The sequence below is a fragment of the Vicugna pacos genome, chromosome 11 (genome assembly GCF_048564905.1).
Source record: "Vicugna pacos chromosome 11, VicPac4, whole genome shotgun sequence".
Classification (NCBI taxonomy): domain Eukaryota; kingdom Metazoa; phylum Chordata; class Mammalia; order Artiodactyla; family Camelidae; genus Vicugna; species Vicugna pacos.
In genome coordinates, this window is record NC_132997.1 from 53,195,075 (window position 1) to 53,217,186 (window position 22,112).

Sequence of the window (22,112 nt, forward strand, 5' to 3'; positions counted from 1 at the left end):
ACAGCCAGGATTCAAAACTGACTTCAAAGATAGAGCTTAGACCAAACGCTCAGAGGAGGCTAAGCTCCATCCAGAAGAGTGATGGCAGAGTCCAAACCATGCAAGTCAGTCTGGCTCATGGCAATGAGAAACTAAATCCAACTGCCAAGCTGTAATTCACAAGCAGTGTGTGAAGTGATTGGGGGTTGGAGAATCACCTGGGGCCCTTTAGTGAGCTTGTGCTTTCCGGAGGTGAGTGATCACTCTTGGGGCCTAGAACAGGGTCCCTCATCTTTGTCTTCTTTCTCTTGGCCTTGTCATTAGTCTGTCTATTCTAAGTTTCTACCCTCCACTGGGTTTTCTCTTTTCTGGATCTTCAAGGGGCAGGGGACAGAGGGGCAATACTTTGCTTTTCCCTTTCTTTCTCCAAACATAAATCCTTCTGCAGGTTTTTCCTCACTTACTAACTATGTAGCACATTACAAAGTTACAGGAACTTTTAAGACCTTGCACTTCTGGTCTTTAATGAAATATAAGTGGAACTCAACTTCATTGTCCTTTTGTCTTTTGCTGGCTTACTTTCAAGTCTTTCAGGGACCCAGAATCCCCCAATTGCCATGCCCTCCAGAAGGAAGCCCCATTCCTCATTTTTCATAATTTCTCTGCAAATTCAGAATGAACAAGTGTTTTCTTCTCTTTCTTTTAATTGTGTGGTTCTTTGGAGAGTTTTCATTAAAAAATTAAATATGGTTTTGGATAATAGAGGATGTTTACCCTTTATTCTATACATTTTATGTAATAATTTTCAACCATTGATCTTTTACTTCTAAAATAATACCTCTCCTAGTTTTCTACTCCTACAGGTGTAAGCTCCCCTCACCTTCATCTCTCTCCTATCTCCATTTGCCAGTTTTGATTTCTGGCCAACCCTAGACATAGAGTAATAGCCAATTCATCGGGTAGGATCATGCCATCAGTATAGAAATACTGTGGGAATTAGTCTGACATGCATTTGGGCTCAAATGGCTATAGATGTGTTTTTTGATAAGAAAGAATCCATTCTGTATTCAAAATGTGGATCTAGTGTGTGTTCTTTACAAGGTGAGGGAATATAAATTATTCGTACGGGTTCTTCACTAGGAATGCACTCATTTTGATTGGCATTACTATCATTTATGTAACATTTTCCCAGCCATTCAGTTTGGGTTATTTATTACCTATTATTTTCTAGGCACTCTGCTAGACTGTAGGGTTATAAAGTAAATGACACTATCCTTTTAGCATAAAATTTCTAATTTTATTCCTGAAACTTTTATTAGTGACTTGGCTGACTCTGGGAGGTCACTGGTGAATCTCAGCTGCTCCATTTGTCAGCTGAAGGGCTTGTATTAAGTGATATCAATTTTAAAGCATCTAAAATCAAAAGATACAGGAGATTTAACTTCTTAATTCAGTCATTAAGTTGCTCAGTGCCTTTGAACATAATACTTAGTCTCTGGATCTCAGTCTCCTCCATAAAATACACAGAAGGCACTAGAGCAGGCTAGGAAGCATGTATTCCAAGGAACTTTGTTTCTTGTCCTTTCTAGGAAAAAAAGGTTGTGTCCAAGAAGATCTGGGAAAGTCTAGAGTCAGTAGGTTTCTTAATTCCAGGACCTCTCCGAAACTTTATTCTATCAATTTTGCTTCATAACTCTCTAAGCAGGACTTAGCAGGTAGGTTTCCCAGATTTACTTGACAGTGAAATCCTTTTCCCCCAGAAGCATCTTTGTAGTACTAATAAATTGTCCTTCAGAATACATTTGAAAAATGAATTACTACATACCTTTAAGGCCCTTTATTGCAGCAATACTCTCTATCCTTGGATCAATTTTATGTCATATATGCTAGTTTATGTTCTAATATAGCTGAGCTGTGTGCATTTTATTGGGTTTCCTTTTTATCTTCAAGTGGTACTTTCAAGTCTCTTAGTGCACAGGCTATAACCTTACCAATCTTGAATACATGGCCAGCAAAATCATGCATCTCATTAGCACTTTGGTCAATAGTGTCCAGAACATTATGTTTTGTAGGGAAACATTCCAAAGAGTAGTACAGAGGAGGCTCCTTGGGGGGAGGGATGAGATAAATGAACATGAGAAATAATAGCATTAGTAGGGCTGATTTCCATGAAAACTCACAAAAATATATTTGACATTTTGATAACTAAATATAGTGCCTCCCATCACAGGACTGCTCTTCCTCCACCAAGACTGTTAAAGTGCAGAGTAACAGAGCTGAATGGCTCCATGCAAAAGTCTGTGTTCAACATCTGTCATGCTGGAGATCATTAATGTTCAATTGCATTCTATTGTCTTCGTGTTACTCAACTTCATTTCATTGTCATTGCTTCAGCTGGGGATTAATCAACTATTTATGGGAAGACAGGACTTGGAGTCAGAGCAGTCTAAAGCAATGGTGAGGGAAGCAAGACAGTTAAAAGACTCCTGATTTGTGAGAGTGTTGATCACTGAATTAAACAAAAATATCTGAGAATAATGTCAACATAATCCATATTTCAAAAGGAGAAAGAACATATTGGCCTTCCTAAAAAATCCAGAAATGATTTTGGCTTGAATCTTTTTGGAGCTTGTTTCTTTGCCACTTTTCCTTAAAAGCTAGAAAGAAGCTGAGAGGAGAAGTTAACGGTTTCTCTGTAAATCAACTCATCATTATCATTAATGATTCATCATTAATGAAATCATGCTTCATTATTGTTCCTGAGGACAGTTGACACAACTGAAACATCCAAGTAGCATGAAGTATTTACAGCTTTATAAGGTGGGGAAAATTTTTTTCATTAGGAATTATTCTTTAAAACCTCACAAATCACTTAGATGTTTCCATTTTGCACATGTATATGCATGATGATTAGTTTTATTCAATTTAAAAGTCAAATTAAATAACTAAGAGATTGTCATCTCAATATATGTCCTGAAAACATTTATGAACCTGTGTCAGGGGACTGGAGTATAAATTCTGAATTTGCCTAAGTTCCAAAACCATGCAATCTAATTATGTAGAAAATAATATACATTTTTGATATACACAATATCTTTTGACAAGTTGTAGTAAATTATTCTGCAGAAAACACCCAAGTTATTTGCACAGTAAAAATTCCAGGTCTGAAATAATATTAGGACCTGCTAATTTGTCCAACTTAATAGCTAAAATAAAATGCTAATATATTCAATCAGCATTATGCAAAATTGTCACACATCGTGACAAAGCAAAATCTTCTAACATTAAAAATCCATATGTCATAATTTCAAGACCAACATATTCACACAAGTGATTTCTGGTAACTTTAAAATCTTGGTTCAGTTTTTGATATGTAAGCTGCCTGCTGATATGGGAAAAAATGGACTAAGCCCTCCCTCCACCCCCACCTTTTTATTCTTTTGGGGACAGCCAGGCCACTCCAGATGGTGTGTTAGTGTTGGACATAGCTTTGGAGAAACTTCCAACAGACGAAGGCTGTAATGTCAGGATTTTGCTGTGCGTCGTCCCCCTTACCCCCCTGCAGTTCCCAGGGTAGGAAGGTGCTGAGATGGAAGCCGAGGGACGCCCACCCACCTGCCACCACCTGTTCCCTTCTTCAGCCCTCTGCTATAAATTCTCCTCCTTCAAAGATTCATCCAGCACGCTCCGACAGCTACTAGGGAAAAAGCGCTCCTTGCCTATCTGAGCTTCGGGAAAGATTTCATCCTCCTGAAAGAAGTCTCAGCTTTCCCAGAGGACTTGAAAGACCTTCCCCGAACCAGCCACACCAATTCTGCTGCAAGAAGTTTCCCTTTTCATTTTCAACTTCACGTTTGGAAAATGACTTTCGTTTCAGCGTCTCTATTTCCCCTAAATTTTGGCAAGTGAAGCAACATCAATCTGGTTATCCAGTAGGACAAAAGGCAGAGCCCAGCACTCCCCACTGCAAACTTTGATTCCACGCTGGTTGCTTTGTGTATGACTTATTTGCTAAGAAGAGCCAAGTTGCAGAGCAGCGCATACATCAAACCACGCACAGGTCCTGAGCCGACGAGTGAGCTCGGCGCCTCCCTCCTTCCAGCCCGGGATGAAGTCCTGCAAGTCCGGCAACCCGGCGGCGGGAGCGCGTGCCGCGCCCCCGAGTGCCGACGGCGCCGAGTGCGCGGGCACGTGCGCCGGGGCGGGGCGGTTGGAGAACGCGGCGCGCAGGCGCCTCGCGGCCAACGCTCGCGAACGCCGCCGCATGCAGGGGCTCAACACGGCGTTCGACCGCCTCCGCAGGGTGGTTCCCCAGTGGGGACAGGATAAAAAGCTGTCCAAGTACGAGACCCTACAGATGGCGCTGAGCTACATCATGGCTCTGACTCGCATCCTGGCTGAGGCCGAGCGATTCGGCTCGGAGCGGGACTGGGTCAGTCTCCACTGTGAGCACTTCGGCCGAGACCACTATCTTCCTTTCGCGGGCGCGAAGCTGCCGGGAGAGAGCGAGCCCTACAGCCAGAGGCTCTTCGGCTTCCATCCCGAGCCTTTCCAGATGGCCAGTTAGGGCGCGCGGCCCCGCCGGGATGGGACGCCCAGAGATCGCGCTCGGGAGCCTTCTCCCAAGTAGCTGCTTGGGCTTTCGGTGGCCCGGGATGCATTCCTAGAGTATAATTAGCAAATTTCCAGCTTACTTTTATTCGCATCCCCAGTCCTGTGGGGATGATTTTATTGCTTTCTATTTTTTCCTCTGTAGTATGTTGTAGATTTCATTGATGGGCTCTTGGAATGGTTTTGTTTGCTGAAAATAATGTCCCATCCTCCTTTTCTGGACTTCTTTGGGGGAAAACATTCTTAAGGAAAAATAAGATTAGGTTATACTGCAGGTTTAGTCCTCAGAGAAATAATCGCTTTCTTAAACTTTGTAAGTTTGTCCTGCTAGGGTGAAGTTAAACAGTTATCTATTACTTGTGTGTGCTCTATACCGAGCAGCTTTCCTGTCTTGTAAATGCAGTTATGCTTAGTGCATTGTGTGTGCATGCATGAAGTAGTCAGACTTCTTTCCTTTTTTCTGGAGTGTACATGGGCGTGAGTGCTCTGTATTTTTCAAAACTGTGTATACATTATTAAAATATTGATTTTTAAAATGTAATTTAAAGTGTAGGTTTGTATTTCATGCCAAGTGCCCTGCTAGTTTCCTGATGGCACTAAAGGCCTATTTGTGTGGGGGGTGATGATAGTGAAGTATTTACTCTTACCGGAGTGTTTAATCCCACCAATTTGCTAATGTACTGTTTTGTACTACTTCATAAAAAAAAAAAATAAGCTGATGAGAGTACAAGTAATTAATCTGAAAGTTTTCCCTATCAATGTGTAAATATAGATATATTTTTCATGGTTTCTAAAAAAGATTAAATTAAGTGAAAGAATATTCTGCTTTTAAGTAACTAGATATACAGTTCCTTAGGATTTTATTTTCCTTATTAAGCCAATCTTTACAAGTACCCCCCAAATATATATTTGTTTCTATATATATATATATGAACTAACACTGAGACAAAAAATAATACTTTTGGAAGTGACTTTCTTTTAATCAGTACAAGTTGAGCAATAAGGATTTCACTACCATCGAGGTTAATCAAGAAGGGAGCAAAACAATACACATGGTATTGGTTTGAATTACTTTTATAAATTTTCATAGCTGTTGAATGAATACACCAAACCTGTAATGTAGAGAATTACTTGGTGGTCAACAGCACTTCATGCATTTGGGAGTATGTCTTGCTAATAATTAGAAAAAGGAGGCCTAAGTTATCTGTGCATTTGCAACTTTTCACGAGTCAACAAAAACAACAGTGATGTTTCCCACACCCATTTGTTATGATTCCAACACCTAACATCAGACACAGCTACTTTGCAATTTATCTGTAGAGTCCTCATTAAAATTTTTAATTTCTTTGTTATCCCTAATTACCAACATCCTTTTGTTTTGTGAGTGGCAGTGTCTTTCCCCACCCATAAACGAAAACTTACAAAATCACAAGTGTATCTCTGGAAATCCATTGAATGACTGACTAATGCTGAATTTCCCTTTCCTTCTGATACCTGTTATTAAGAAACTGAGGTGGACTCAGGACTTTGCTTCCTCAGTGCAAATCAGAGAGTAAAATGTTTAACCTCTTGACATCAACAGCTCTCAGAAGACACAGTGTTGTGCCCAGACCCCTTTCAGGCCACACTCCGCTCTGCAGTTTGCACTTGGGCTATGGCAATGCTCAGGGTATCTGCCTTCCTCACTCTTGGAGAACAATAGTCTGCTTAGACTTAAAATGATTCATTAATAACCCCAGTAAGTTTGTAGAATTTGTAGAATGAATGAAATCAGTGCTAAAATTTAATTAAATGCTGTGTTAATTAGAGAAGGTCTCACAGATGCATTAAGATTGTTAGCCCTTCTTTAGGTAGGGCGCATCCCTCTCTCTGGGCTCTAAATACCTTGCAAAAGAGAACTGTACTTTTCTCTGTGGCTTCTAGAACAGAGATAAACATGAAATAAATATTTCTTTTTTGGTCATTAACAGGAGTTTCTTAATAAAACAAACAATTTAATTACAGTGATGGGATTCTAATTCCATGCCTCTTTTCCCCATCCCCACTCCCCCAAAAGAGTGGAAATCTATTAAATATTACACTTTAGCTGCCCATTTCTGTGTTTTGGAAATCTCTGGAAGCAATTTAGCTCTTAGCAAATTCCTAAGCTTTCCACCCTACTCGATGCACTATTTTTTTCTTGAAAGATATTTGAGGGAAAAATAAATGGATCTCAGCGATAAAATCCAGTCTTTGATAAAACTCCTCAAACTGTATGTTGAGGGAATCCATCATGGTTTATAGATTAGGAACTTGGATAATACAAATGTAAAATAATTTTGAAGTTAAGATTCATATATTATTTTACATAATAGAATTTAGATTACCAAGCAACCTACAAGTTGCGACAATATTCTATATTGTTCACCTTTTAAAATCGGAGTTCTTTCTAGTTTGACAACAGGACATGTTGAAATTCAAAAATATCCTTTTACCTGGGCTCCCTTTTCTCAGTAAATCAGCAAATATTATCAAGTACATAAGCATAGCCTGGCTTACTCAACATCATCATTGTCCTTGCAGAAGAAGCCAGGAAGAACACACATGACTGATCAATACATTATTCTGAGCAGAGTAGAGCTGAATGCTTCAGCAGTGTAGTATCAGAAATATGTGCCGTAAGGGCTACTAAGGGGGCATTAATAATAAAAGAAGACCCACTCCCAGGCAGGGTTTGAGTTCCATTAGTTACTATATGTGGGCTCTTCCTAGGTGCCAGCTGGAGGTTGAGGCCAAACCCCAGGGTCAAAAGTCTGAGTAACTGCATACAAATGAACCAGGCTTTCAAGGTGGAGAAATGCCATCTAAGCTAGTGGTTCTCGACATTGACTGCTCGTTAGAATTTACACATCGGGAGTCTTGTAAAATATACTAAAACTCATCTACCTTTCCTTTAAACTAAGCACCCAACTCCACACCTCGTGGCCTTTCTCTTGCCTTCTGAGACTCTGTGGAGTGTACATTTCTCTGAATAAATCTACTTTTACTCAAAAAACAAAAAACAAACAAACAAACAAAAACTGGGGCCTCCAGCTCAAGAATTGATTTAACTGCGCTGAGGTAAGGCCTAGACATAGATATTTTTTAAATGCTCCCCTGGTGATTCTAACTTAGGGTTGAGAACTGCTTATTTAAATAAGATCTATTATGACACCATTAACCTCATTATCAAAAGCTGATTATATTGATGTTCCATTCTTTGTATCTGCAGATCTTAAGAAGGACTAGGCTATCTTTCTTCATATCCAATACTGCCAATTTCTTAATGAGGTGACCTTTATAACAATGAAGATCTAAAATTTATGCAGGATATAAGCGAGATGGAGTGTTTTGGGGTTGTGGTTAATAGTGGTCTAGGATTCAACAATTAAGGCTCAGTTCACTTAAATTTTGCCATCTTATAGTAAAAGCAAAGTGCTATTTTGGACTGAATTTGGCTCTGTTGTCTGATTAGGTGTCACTAAATGTATCTCTTATTGCTGCTTGTGGTGAAAGGAATTTCAAAACACATACAAGACCATAAGTATATGACCAAGTTTCTCACCTGTATACCCATTTCCTTCTCTGGTCATGAATTACTAGAGGGTGCAAGTTTTAACAAGTGTTTTATTGAATTGACACAGGGTTTTTGGATTGCTATTTTTAACTTCCAGTGTATCCAAAAAATACCCAAGCTGAAAGAAAACTACTGAGAGCAAGAACTTACCCATCTCACATACAGAGTCTGGGACCAAAACACAAAACAAAAACAAATCCAACAATTTACTGAGAATAAATAAAATTTTATTTAATGAATAAAGAAACAGTCCATCACATCCTCTAAATTGCTTTCTAAAAACATCCAGGTTGAATTAAATACTGGTTCTTAATTTTTATTTTTCATCTTCTAATTGCAAAGTTTCAAAACAAAACACAGCCGCCAACAACTCTTTAAGAAAGCACAGTTAGGAAACAGTATCAGGTGTCATGGAGATGATGTGGTCTACTGGAATACAGTACCAAATATTTTCTGAAGAAAGACGCAGTTAATGCTTACAAACATTTTGGTTTAAGCAATCATTGGTTTTCAGTCCCAAAGAATATCTAACATGCACAATGCAGAAGAAAAGGAATACAAGCCAAGATCCAGTAATTACTTTCTAGTAATAGAGGCAAAATATACAGTTTACATAGTTCACACATTTCAAATGGCTACTATAATAATTTTTCCATTAGGATTTCAGTAACCGAAAAAGAAAATAAGTTGACTCAAGCTTCCTATGATGGAAGCATATCATGTTTGTGAGCCTTCTGGGGCCTTGTGTGTTTTCAAGTGGAAAGAACTCACGCAGGAAGAGAAAGGAAAAGCTTTAAGTCACTTGATTCTGACTGAATTAAGTTAGCTTGGGTGTGTGCGTGTGTGTATGTGTGTAAGTGCAATGCCTTTGGGCACACGTGCATCCTTTGTCAGTCCCTGTGCCTGAAATGAATCATGGATGTTAAATTCAGACTTGATGTAGATAAGAACTTGAAAACAGAGACCAAAGGATATGCTCATTTTTGAGGGCCCATGTCTATCTGTTATCCTAAGGTTGATTCATTTCAACATAAAGCCATTGACATACTAGCGTGGAACGTTTCTTCATTAGAGCCTGGAACATTACAGTGGAGTTGTCCTGAACTGCTTAAGCCAGAAAGGAACACAGGAACTCCTGCTATTTCTCTGTGCACTGTGGAGTCATTATTTCCACGAGCTTCAGTCACAGATGTGGGAGTCAGATTTCCCTTAGGCTATTCTATTTATATTGAAATAAATTTCCTTGGTATCTGCCTGCAGAAAGCAGATAGGATATTTCTTGAATTTATTTGATATTTATTTGATTTTTCTCCAAGTTTTTTCCAATGATATACCATCTTGGAAGAAGAAATTCCACCATTGTGTACTACCCTTCTAAGGGAACACAAAGTAGTGGGACAAGCAAGAAATGTGAACTTTTTAAACAAATTAGCTACTTACTTTTATTTTTAATATTTTCTTTGGAATGAAAAAAACTCTGTTACCACCTTTTAAAAGGGGCTCTATAGTAAACTCTTCTTAAATATTTAATTATCCTACCTTCTATCCTGGGAAAGTCTCAAATATTTTGCTTATTTTACAGATAAAGAAACAGAGATCCCAGAGTTAAGAAAAATTAGAGAACATGTCAGAAAATCATCTGAATGATTAAAAGTCCCCATTGAAATTCACCAGAGAATTCCTAGAAATAAGGAGCTCTCCAAATACTATTAAACATTTGACAGATTTTTATCTTGACAGGGAGATAGTGAGAGAGAAGAATATGTCATGAAACTTGATGCTAAAGACTGGGAAAAGCAAGCAAACTAATCAGAAAAGAGGATAAGGTATCTCTGAAATCAAAATACTGAAGAAATAAAAGTTAGTGTGTTTAAAAATGCAATATGTGTTTAAAAAATGCAGATACACTCATATGATCTCATGTGAATTATTTCAGCATTTTAACTCTCCTTAAAATACATAGTAAAACCGTTTATACTAGGTGCATGTGCATTTATCAATCTTTTGGTAGTGATTGCTACTGTCAATACTAGTATATATAGTTCACTGGATTTTTGCACCACTAATTGTGGGGAAATTATAAGAATCTGCCGAGTTTGCAGATAACTCACTGAATCTGTCTAGAAACATCAGGTTCTTGGAATTTTAGAACATCGAGCAATTCAGTCTTACCATACTATATGAAAATAATTCATGTTTCTTAGTGGGTATTTAAACTATTTTGTTATCTATTGTAGCAAAACTATACTTGTATCTCCATTAACTTACAATCTAAACTGGTCAAGCCTCCTTTCCCTCATCTTTCCCATCTTAAAGTCTCATTTTAATGTGCCCCTGTTTTCAGTTAGGAGGCAGAATGAACTTTTATCTTAGAAAGTAAAAGAACATACTATAAGAAGTTTATTGGATTTGCTGGATATTTTAGGAAGACGAAAACCCAGTTATCTTTCTGTTCCTCGAGTGATATCTTATCTAACCAGATTATAACATGTGGTAATTTATACAATTTGAATAATTTTTTAAAATCACTTTTAAAGTATCAAATATACATATTTGTACATTACAAATTGGTTCAATCATTATCAGAAATCAATCTTTAAACCTGGAAACTAGCACTGTTTTCTGCATTTTAAAGAAAAGTGCACATTTATTTCAGCCTTAAAATATTTATTGTCAAATAATGTCAAAATAGTTTAATTTTTATTAGTAGGGCAACAGTTTCTATTCACTTATATGTTAAATCTTTTAGCAAATTAGTGTTTATATGCCTGCACAGCACAGCCATTTTCTTTACGCTTACTCTCAGCATTTATGGCTCAACTCTCAGAGGACTGAAAAGTCTGTTCTCTATTTCTTGCAATTTCAAGGCTATTGCTCTACAGAGTTTGAAGTGCCCATTATTTACATAGTAAAAGGCAGCCTGTTTATGATTTTATAAGACCAAGTACGCTAACTAATATAATTACACAGAAATAAGAGGCAAACATATTTTTAACAAATATGCAATTTTTTTTGCATCGCACAGATTTTTAAAAAACATGGTATTAGCAACTTTTTTTTTAGCATACTGATGACCACTGCATTGTCAAAGTGTAGAACAGAAGGTGCTTCTCATTCTTCAAGCAATGCTTCAGTAATTAACTTTCTGAAATATTGATCCACTTAAAACAAGAAAAGGCAATTAGTGGTAAAAAGAACTTCAAAAAGCTCAGCTGCAATCTAAGGAAGTGTTCATCTTACTGGTGAGGGAGGCACAATGATTTTTCAACTCAACCATCATGGAAATACTTTGAGTCCAGGTTACCCTGGAAGGGACCTTGAATAAAGGTCATTATGAGTAAATTTGCCTTTGAGTTTACAACCAACTTATAAATAGCCCATATACAAACAGACTCAGGCCAAGATCTCAGCTTGGAAAGTACTTTAGTAGTGTGTGGGGAGGAAGAGGACAGGAGGAGGTTATGATCAACAAAAAGAATTTGGGTGTCTGACTCAGTCAGTTTTCTAGGTCTCCCCTCACAGCCTGATTTTTCCCCTCCTTGCCAGCAATTCTATCAATTAGAAGTTGATGGGAGTAAGAAGGCAACTGCTTTAAACTGAAGTTAAAAGACTCACAGGCATTCAGATTTGCTCAATTGGACTGCTTTCTTCTGAACACCAAGCCAAGGTGCATGAAATGGGAGTTAGGTCAATTTGGAGCATGAAGCGTGCTGGCAGGCTGTGGGGAGGGGTGTGAGAGGGGATGGGTAATTCCACGGGGGATTACAGAACATGGAGCGTAGGGCACCTCAGGAGAAACAAACAGAATAGGGGAAAGATGCAGAAAGGACCATAGACAGTGTAGCTTGGATACATCAGAAACACGAAAGAGGAGGAGGAAGTTGTCTTGCTTCTTTCTATTGGCTGCTTGGTAATTTGGTTTTAATAGTGCATTTTCTTTCTCCATTTTTCTTCTGATCCCCATTTCTATGACTGACCATGTTACAAAAAGCCCTTCACTTGTTTGAAAATAAGGGTGCTTATGGGATCTGTATGGTTTTTTGAAGCAAAGAGTCAGAAGAATTGCACCAACTTTCTCTCTTTCCCCGTCAATTTTTGCAGGTTTTTGAGCTAACTCTGAGGGCTTCATGAATGCTACATGTCCAATGAGTGTAGTGCAGAATAGTAGGGTCTAATAAGGCCAAAGTGCTTGTTGATTTCTACTTTCCAGGCATGCACTGCATGTGCAACAAGGAGGGAGGATAGTCTTCACCGATGTCCACGCTGCAGCCTTATGCTATCTGCATCCCTTGGAACTTTTAGGGTAAGTTCTGTGATCAAATCATGTTAATAAAATGACTCTTAATCTCATTGCTCATTGGGATTACCTGGGAAGCTTAAGAAAATACCGATGCCTATGAAGGAACCCCAGAGCTTATGACTTACTGATTTGGGGTTGTGGCTTGGGCATCAGGATTTTTAAAAGCTCCCCCAGGAGATTCTTATGTGCAGCCAAGGTTAAGAGCCACTACTAGACTCTATTTGCTTTATATAGAAACATCCTGACTTACCTAGAATTTTAAAGTATTTTCAATTTAGGTCAAGAAATATTTATTGAATGCCTACTCTGTATAAGGCACATGGTAAGCTTTTGACACAGTCCATACTAACAAGTAGCTAAAATCTAGTGCAGACAAGACTGAGCTAGTGCAAGGGGAAAGACAGGTATATAGAGGCTGTGTTTTATATTAAATATTACACAAACTCTTCTCTTCCAGACTAAAAAATGTTACTATAAAGTTTCAAAGTAAATAGAATATTTATTGGGGTTTGGGGGTGGGGGTCAGAAAATATTTCATAGAGGCAGTAAAGTAGCATTTGAGATGGCTTTTAAGGGATGGGTAAGATTTCCATAGGTGGAGACTGGGGAGAAAGCCTTCCAGGTGGAGGCAAAAACAGAGCCATGTGGCTGGAAAGCAGAGGCCTGTGTTAAATTTGCTCGTGAACTGAGTATGTTTTCTGAGGAACAGATGAAAAGCTTTAGGATCATATTGCAACAAGCCTTGAATTCCACAGAGCAGAACAGCTGGTACCTGGGTTGACTCCAAGGAGCCACTGGGGGTTCGAAAATTGGGGAATGATATGATTGGAGCAGGAAGAATGATCTGATGCTGAGATCTAGGCTAGATTTTGAGTGGGGAGAAAAAGCAGGACTAAAGGCAGAAAGACTGGTTAGAAGTCTCTTATAATAGTTGAAGTCAGCAGTATTGAGGGAAATTAAGAAAGTACTGAAAGTCTGAACTGGGGAACTATAAGAGGATGGAAAGAAAGGCCTGAATATAAAAGAAATAATAGAGTTAGAAATAACATGATTTGTCAATCGACTGGAAAGAGGAAGCAAAAAAATGACTTGAATACACTTTACTTGGATTATTAGGACTGTGGTTGATGCCATTAATAGAATCATTAAACTAGAATGAAGAGTGGTTTATGAAAGTGAAGATGATGAATCTGACTTTGGATATGTTGAGTCCAAACATATCCAGTGGAACTAAAATTTCTTATATACATATATCTCACTGCAATTGAATTCCAATAGAATTTGGATTTATTCAACACAGTAGTTCTCAACAAAAGGGAATCCTGCCTCCCAGGGAATATATGGCAATGTCTGGGGACATTTTGGGTGGCCACAACTTGGGGAGGGGCTGCTCTGCTACTGGCACCCAGTGCGCACAAGCCAAGGATGTTGCTAAACATCCTATAGTGTTCAGTACAGTCTGCTGCAACATTGAGTTATCCAGCCCCAAATGTCAATAGTGCTGAGGTTAACAGAAACCCTGCTGTTAACATAATCCAATAGTTGAAATTCCAGGAATTTTGAAGCTTGCTATAGTTTAGGTTCGACAGTGCCATCTAGTGGCCAAATAAAATATTTATCCTAGTTCTATGTTGAATGCTGTAAAACAACATTCAAGATTAAAAAGTATTCAGAAAGCGAAGACATAACGAGATGAAGAAAATCCTTTCATGGGAGAACGGTCTAGAATTTACATTAACAGATGTAATGAGGAGGTTGGGTGTACAACTGTGGGGAAGCAACCCTGGAGTTAAAAAGTGCTTTTTGGTTATAAAGAGATTAGCGAATAGAAGCCAATATGAAAACAGAACATTTTACAGGACGCATTCTATGTGGAATGCATTCTACTTCATTCCAATTGCCTAGTCTTTTACTATTGTTCCTGTATACACACAAAAGGAAAAAAATCTAATAATTTTGCTAAATAACTGCTTGAAATCTTTATTTTTTAAGGATGTAACCTATGATATTTTGTTTAATTAAGAAATAAAGATTGAAAATAAGATAATTTTAGGGTCATGAAAAATATAGGATGAGGAGCACTAGAAACTTCTCTTTGATAAATAATAGATTTTTTGCCCCAAGAAGCAGCATGTGACAGGTCTTTTATCTTTCTTCCCCCACTAGATTGTAAGCTCCCTGCAGGCAGGGACTGTGTCTTAATCTGCGTATGGCCCACAGACTGTAGTGTAGCATCTTATACAGAGTAGATACACAAGTGATTTTTTGAGTGAATGAATTTATTTTTATCCTGGAAATCCTTGCCTTGAAGTGGGGAACATTTTAAGCCTTTCTAAGCAATTACTATTTGTTCACTTGAGTAAGATGCCACCTGAGGGTGCCTGGCTCAGAGAACCCCAGAGACTTGGGCACAGGGAGTTGGTTACAGACTTTGCAATTCATTTCCCTGGTAAATCTGGAGCTCACTGTGCTGTGCTGACCATTCCTAGGGCAACTTTTTGACTGGTGCATGCATTGTAGATTTCTTTAATGTAAGATTCATTTATCCAACAAATATTTATTGAATGTCTACTTTGTGCTAAGCACTCTTCCAGGCACTGGGATAGCGCAGTGAACTTAAGTCTAAAAACTCCTTAAGTGGAGAGGGAGGTTTTGAATGGGTGGGTTAGAATAAAGGTGCACATTCCCTGTTTCTCCCACCTTCTCAGTTAGCATAATATTTTCTGTATAGAAAATGCAATTTGACTAATGATCTCCAAGCATTTCACAACGATTAAAGATCTCTCCTTCCATAACCACTGCTTTGCTCGGGTAAATGAAAAAACAAAACAAAATGAAACAAAACACCCTCCTATCACTTCCTCTCCGTGTTTGCATCTCTTCCTTCCTCACTGCCTCATAAACTTCCAGACTTCTGGGGAGAGGGGAGGAGTGGGAGAGTCAATATTCTGTGGGTAGAGGAGGATGATGACTGAGTGTTTTGCAAATGGCAATGGAAACTAATAGTTTTAAAAGTGACCCTGCAGAAAATTTCTTTCTGGTTGGTTTATTTACAATCCTATAGTTCTAGAATCTAGGGATAGACAAAGAAAAACCACTCACCATTGTATCCAAAAGAAAATGGTGCAGACAGGCTAGTGGGGCCCTGTTTTGGCTGTAGAATAAGTGCACTGTGCAATATTGTTTCAGTGATTTTTTTTTTTGTTATCTCAAAGACATTTTGATACTTTTTATGTGGCTCAGTACACCCAGGATTAGCAAATCAAAAGTGCTTCTCCACATACGTGAGTTTATGGCATGCTCTCCTAGTGCTAAGTAGAAGTTGATTTAATGAATCTACCAAGACTATTGCTATGGCTGTAATCATCAGTGAAATGTGATGGAGACCTCCTCTACACCCCACCCTGCATTTTCCTTTGCACTGTTTGGTGAGTTAGTGATACCTAAGGTCATTACTACCTAACTCCTCTCAGCCCAAGCACCTGGCCCCTAATTGCTCCTAGTGTGGCCTAAACACCCCTAACACAGCAGGGGGCAGGGGAGCATGCTAGCTTTTCCCCAAAGCAGTCGATGTCACCTGCATGACATTTGGTTCATCTATATCATCTTCTCACATTTTTGTTGGAATCTTTAAAAGGCACAGCCCTACATCTCTCCTCCTGCTGAGACTGCAAGAGTCCCCAGCTGACTTACGCAAAGCACTCCTTGCCACAGGTCCAGCAGTGTGGGAACGTACTCAAATCCAGCTGCTTGGAAACTATGGTACCTGGCTCGTCCTCCTTCCCCCTCCACAGTCCGCCCCCTTGCACAGCAGGCACCCAGACATTTTTAAAGTTCATCACTCTCCACTACACTCCGAGAAGAGCATGAATACACCATTGTGCTTTCCATGGAGGAGAAAGCAGAGAAGATGTCAAGTCCTTTACTGGTGAGAGATCCGTAGCGACTGCCACTGGGCCGGAGGGACATGGGGGGTGGGATCTGGTGGTGCCACTGAGCTGGAAAATGGACCAAATAACGTGTTATGATCAAAGGAATACAATGTAGGTAGGTACATGCAGGGCTGCATTCTGTCCTCACTCCAACACTTTCTGCAGGGTCTTGGTAAAGTATTGAAATATATCTGGGTCATTTGTAAAAGAAATGCCTCATTTGTAGAAGAGGGCAGTAAAGTCTCTCCTTCCCTATCAGGAATAGAGAAATTGGGCTGGTGATTTAACCCCAAATTCTAAACTCCACGATTCTAATCCAGTAAAATCTGGGACTGTAAGAAGTAAGAGTGGGGTGGCTAGGGTGATTTCTCAGAATTATCTCCTCTATGACCTAGCATGGAGTCTGCTAGGGGGAGTGTAGAGAGGGTGATAGGCTCTCAAGAGAGGGCACCCCAAAAGGTGGAGATAAAAAGTCTGTGAAAGTGGAAGCCAAAAGATGAGTTCATTCCTCTGACCAGAACCCACTGCACACCCCAGTCACCCTAAACAGTCATTACCGACCTACCACCGTAATCATGTTGTAATGAGTTACAGCAAGAAGACTGAAAAGTAACTTATGTGCAATCAACCATATTTCAGGATTTTAGGATTTTATAATATCTCAGGATATTAGGATGACCAAGCACCGTCCAAAGGAGATCCTGTTTTTAGCAGACAGGATCCTTAGGCTTGAACATGACCTGAATGAAATACCCATCCAAACTGCTCGGTCCTTGGTGTTGTCTCTGATTCAGAAATTACCAAGCAGTCTTCTCCTTAGGTTTCCGAGGACCTTGATGTGGGGAAGAGGGAGCACCAGGTGGGGATCATTGACGCTCTGGGTCCTCAAGAGCTACGGATCCTGTTAGCGTTCCCATTTATGGATTGGTCCTTTGTTGATTTCAGGATTTTGATTTAGTTTTTCAGAGTCTGAATACCTCTGAGTGAATTGATAAAGTCAAATTTCGAAAGCTACAGAAAGGGACACACCTTCCGGCGACTCCACAAAAGACAGGCACTCAGCAAGGCAGCCGCGAGCAGCTCGTCAAGCCCCCTTCCCCGCGCGCGCGCCCGCGCCCGCCCCCCGGGCCCTCCGCCTCTTCAGCTTCCCCTGCGCTCCGACGCCTGACGCGGGCTCCTCGTGCAGCTGGAAGCGCCCCTTTCGGGGAGAGAGGGGAGCCCAGCGTCCGGCTTCCTCAGACAAGTAGGAAATGGTGGTGGTGGGTGGGAGTAGGGGCCGGGGGTAGGGGGGTAAATGGCTGAATGTAGCCCCAGGCCCCCGTCCCCTCCCCCTCTGCGCTGTCCCGGCTGAGGAAACACCGCCTCGTGTTGTTAGTGCGGCGGAATCGGCACAGGAGCCAGCGGGGCGTGAGCGGGGACCAGCCATAGCCGGCACTCAAGACTGGAAGTTAGAAAGGCGTTTCAGGGCTTATTGGTCCTGAGTTTCTTAGTTGAAGACCTGTTTCCCTCTGACATGGTGATGTGAGTGAAATAGTTAAGGCGTTTAGCCTAGATTAAAAAACATGTCAGCGGCCTCTCTCTCCTCGGACTCTCCCAGGGAAAAGTACATTAGCGTCAGCTTCTCTCACAGCTCAGTTTCTTTTCAAGTCCACGGATAAGGGTAAAGAACCAGAAAGCAGTATATTACCTAGGGAAAACGACAGACCAAGGCCCCTCCTCTACGGTACTCAGAAAAGGGAATACCTGGTGTGCACCTGGAGATGACTGGAACTTCAGATTCTAGGCAGAGGTACTCTTATTTGTGATGCATCGTGTTAAACCAGTAATGAATAAGAAACTTATTAGGCTGACCAATATATTTTTTTTTAAGGAGAAGAAAAAGGATTACTCTTTCAGGTTGGGGACTATGTCTCCAAAAATACCAGTTAATGTCAAAATTATAGGGGAGAGGAGTAGAGTACACAGATACATTAGTAAAGATTAACTTGTGAATCTTTTTGAAAATCAGAAACATGGCTCAACGGAGCCATGCAAAAACCCGGATTTGCATTCCTACTATAGTCAATTAACCTAAGTCTCCAGGTTTCTTCAGCATTTAAGTGAGGGTAACAACAATTACCATACTCTCCTGGGTTTGGGAGGATCTAAGGGTACCATTTCATAAATTACAAGTCACTAAAATCATCTGATATTATTATTAGGACAGCTTTCTATTATTAGTCTGATTTTGGGATTGGGGTAATAAATATTTGTAGAATGAATTAACAAATGAATAGGGTCTGGAAAATTCTGCTGGGTGGCTGTATGGCTGAGGAAATGACAGGCAGTGGGGAGGGAGTTCCAGTGGGTGACCCAGGGCAGTAAGGAGTTGGCATGAAGATGCTGGGTGATCAGACGTACAAGCCTCGGAACGCTCTGCAATCAGCTGTAATTCCCAGTATTAGAAGCCCAGAAAAATTAACCTCTTTTGGAAGACGATTAACCTTATAGTAAAATGGAAAAGTATATAAAAGCCCTGAGGTGACTAGGATGAAATGACTTTAAAAGTCCATCTCTTTTAAGTGCTAAAATATAATCTGACCAATTCATTTATGAAAACATACTACACCTATTCTTCAAAAAAAAAATTTGTTGGGGGGGATAGGTCATTAGGTTTATTTATTTATTATTAGTTGTTTTTTTTTAATGGAGGTACTGTAGATTGAACCTAGGACCTCGTGCATCCTAAGCATGCACTCTACCATTTGAACTACACCTTCCCCTCAGAAAGATTTTTAAGTTGCCTCTCACACACAGATTTTCAACTGATGCCATTACACCTACCATATATATCCAACCTGGCAGTGCACGACACGATGCCGGCTTCATTCTTGGCTGACAATGTGTACCATCCAGCATCTGATTTCTTTGCTGGCTGAATAAGGAGGCAGACATACCCAGTTGTGTCCTGGTGCATGCTGAAGGAAAGAAAGAATATATGTGTATTGTATCTGGGGGCAGAAACAGTCTTGAGTTTAGGGCTCTGGGAGACCCAGGCAAATTGAGCAGTGCTCTGGTCCCCCTTCCCTTCTAGACCCTGGGGAGGGAGGGAAGAGGACTCAGTTCTAACCACGCATCAGAGGCAAACTTGAAGGTGGAAAGAAATCACAAAAGAACAGCAGGTAACGTAGTGAGGCCAAGATGAGAGTTGACAGCTGTGGCTGAGACCTTGCCTTTGCCACTGTTCTACCAAGGGCACCCCTACTTGTCACAACCAAAGTCCAGAAGAATCTCTTTTCCAAACCAGGTTGGACATTGCAACAAGAACTTTGTTAAGAAGCTGTGGGAGAGTAGACTGAAAGAGTCCAGGGATAAATGAACTGTTAGCATGGAGAGGGTATTTGTTAATATAAACAACAGGGCATGGCAGCATTTAGCATAATGCAGCTCAGGAGCAAATCAGTATGTTCTCCTGTTTTCTCAACATCAGTAGTTCTCAGCTTTGACTGCATATTACGCTCCTGGATAATTACACCAGAATTTCAGGCCGGGTTTAACACATTTCATTAATTTACACTGAAGTGTTAACTCAAGAATATTCTCTGTTCTTGCATATGTCTTAACAGAAAAAAATCCTGACCTATATATATACATAGACTTTTTAGATGCCAAAATTCTGCAAACCCCAGCATCCTCTGGGACAAATTCAGCTTACTGTGAAGAAATAATTCTCAGTAGGAATTTCTGGACGCAAGCTGCCTTTGTGGTATGAGACCAAAATGGCAAAGAATTAAGGATGTTTTCGAGAAATTAAGCAAGGCACCCACTTTAGGAAAATGGATCCTTAAAGTTACTTGAAAAACAGCCATGTGATGACGGATGGAGAAGGAGTATTGCCTTAAAATTTTGTTTTGCTTGATTTTATTTTAGCTTTTTACTGTCAGAAGGTTTTCTTGGTACTAATATGACTGAAGACACATGACCAAAAAATATGCACGATCTTTATAAATTCCTTGTAGCTTTTCAAGCTTAAAAATTAAGGCTTTAAAACTGGAATATCTATGCAATGGACTACCACTCAGCAACAAAATGGAGTAAATTTTTGATACGCACAATAACATGGATGAAACGCAAATACGTTAGGTTAAGTGAAGGAAGCCAGATTCAAAAGGCTGCAGACTTATTTGGGCGGCCCCACACACCTCCCCATCAAGCTTGGACATGGGTGGAGGCTGTACCTGATCCTCTCTCTGGTGAAAGGGATGGTCTCGTTGTCCTTCTTCCAGTAGAACACGGGCGGAGGCATGCCTATCACCCTGCACTCCAGTCTCACTGGGTGGCCTTCGGGAACTCCACTGTTCTGCAGTTTCTCCAGGATCACAGGCGCTTTCTTCACTTCTTTGGCTGAATGAGAGGAGGACCATGATAGTTTGAGTAGGAAATGCCTTGGGGTCTGTGCCTCAGACTCATTACAGTTCTCTTAGTGAAGATCACTGCCTTGGTAAAAGCTCCAGAAGTGATTAAAAAAGAAATGAGGAAACTGTCTCTGCCTATTTTATGAGAAACAACACTCAAGGATTTGGGTGACACACATGGGATGCAAATGATAGGTGTGAAATTAAGGGAATTTTTATTTATTGCTCAGCAGTAAATTTTGAGAAATGATATATTTTAGATACTAAGTATATCTTTTTGTGTTTTTTAGAGGAGTTCATGTTGTAGAATATATGTTCATTTCCCCTCAACTTTTTATTTCGAAAAATTTTTATAGCTACAGAAAAGTTGAAAGAAGTATACTATTGAAAAAAAATTATGCTTCCTAAGAAGGCTTTTTTTCCCCACAGAACCGGTTAAGGCAAAGATACCTCATATCTCAGGGTTTCCAGAGTCAATACTTTAGCAAAATAGCAGGGGAAAAAAGTAAAAGCTGCAATCAAAATGTCCTTGCAGAATGGGCTCTTCCTGTTCTGTTAGTGAGAAGGAACTAAGAGTGAGAAAAAGAAAAAGATAGAATGAGGAAGCGGTACTAGCCTAGAGAGAGGATTAGCATTCTGAAGCCACGCTGACTTCCTTCAGGGGCCATCCAAGGGAGACAGCAGGAGAAAGCCCGGCATGAGATTTTGTAGGTTCTGAAATTAATTCTGGCTGAACTACTGCCCTGAGGAGCTGGCACCTCCCAGGTGCTGATGACTTGTCATTCTTATCTGTAGGCATTAACACTGTTTTATTCACATAATCTTATAAGGTAAGGGTTCATTTGTTTAGTTATCGATTCAACATTTGTTGAACATCTGTGTTCCAGGCACTGAGTCAGACATCCGAGATACACAGAACAAGTCAGAATCTCTGACCTGGGAAGCTCTCTTCAGGGAGGCAAAAGAAAATATTTACACAGAAGGCGGTGAGTGCTCTTAGAGTCTCTTCTTTACTGAGTGCTGTGGAGACAGCAGAGGATGTGCCTGGTGGATTCACTGTGCCTTTGTGGTGACATTTGAAGTAAGCCTCAGAGAATGAGTAGGAGGTTGCTAGGCAAAGAAGGGCATTTCAGGTAAAGGGACCATTGATGCAAAGGCATGGATGCTTGGGATGGGGGAGACCCTGGTATGTTCCAGGAGTGGTGTGCTGTATGGCAAGTGACCGGAATTTAGCTATAGTCAATTAATTAGTGATTCATTAATTGATTAATTGACTATTACAATAACCACCACTTATTGCA

General features: G+C 40.1%; 2 protein-coding genes and 1 long non-coding RNA gene across 5 annotated transcripts in view; 2 read left to right on the forward strand and 1 right to left on the reverse strand.

Moving 5' to 3' along the window:
- The first annotated feature begins 1,609 nt into the window (after positions 1-1,609).
- ATOH7 (atonal bHLH transcription factor 7) lies at positions 1,610-5,238 on the forward strand. The gene has a single exon (XM_072972332.1). It carries the CDS (start codon positions 4,088-4,090, stop codon positions 4,544-4,546), a length of 459 nt encoding a protein of 152 aa, XP_072828433.1. The 5' UTR covers positions 1,610-4,087; the 3' UTR covers positions 4,547-5,238.
- A 9,784-nt stretch (positions 5,239-15,022) lies between these two features.
- The window catches only part of MYPN (myopalladin), a 73,571-nt gene continuing 66,481 nt past the window's right edge, over positions 15,023-22,112 (reverse strand). For all 3 annotated transcript variants that reach the window (XM_072971420.1, XM_031682190.2, XM_015246664.3), the window contains 3 exons: positions 20,635-20,800; positions 19,241-19,374; positions 15,023-16,483 (listed from right to left, as the gene is read on the reverse strand). In XM_072971420.1, coding sequence (XP_072827521.1) covers positions 16,314-16,483; positions 19,241-19,374; positions 20,635-20,800 — 470 coding nt within the window. In that variant the 3' untranslated portion in view covers positions 15,023-16,313. The remainder of the gene's footprint in view (positions 16,484-19,240; positions 19,375-20,634; positions 20,801-22,112) is intronic.
- The window catches only part of LOC116282355 (uncharacterized), a 68,001-nt gene continuing 63,408 nt past the window's right edge, over positions 17,520-22,112 (forward strand). The window contains exons 1-2 of the long non-coding RNA XR_004191832.2: positions 17,520-17,660; positions 21,699-21,797. This is a non-coding gene — a long non-coding RNA (uncharacterized lncRNA). The remainder of the gene's footprint in view (positions 17,661-21,698; positions 21,798-22,112) is intronic.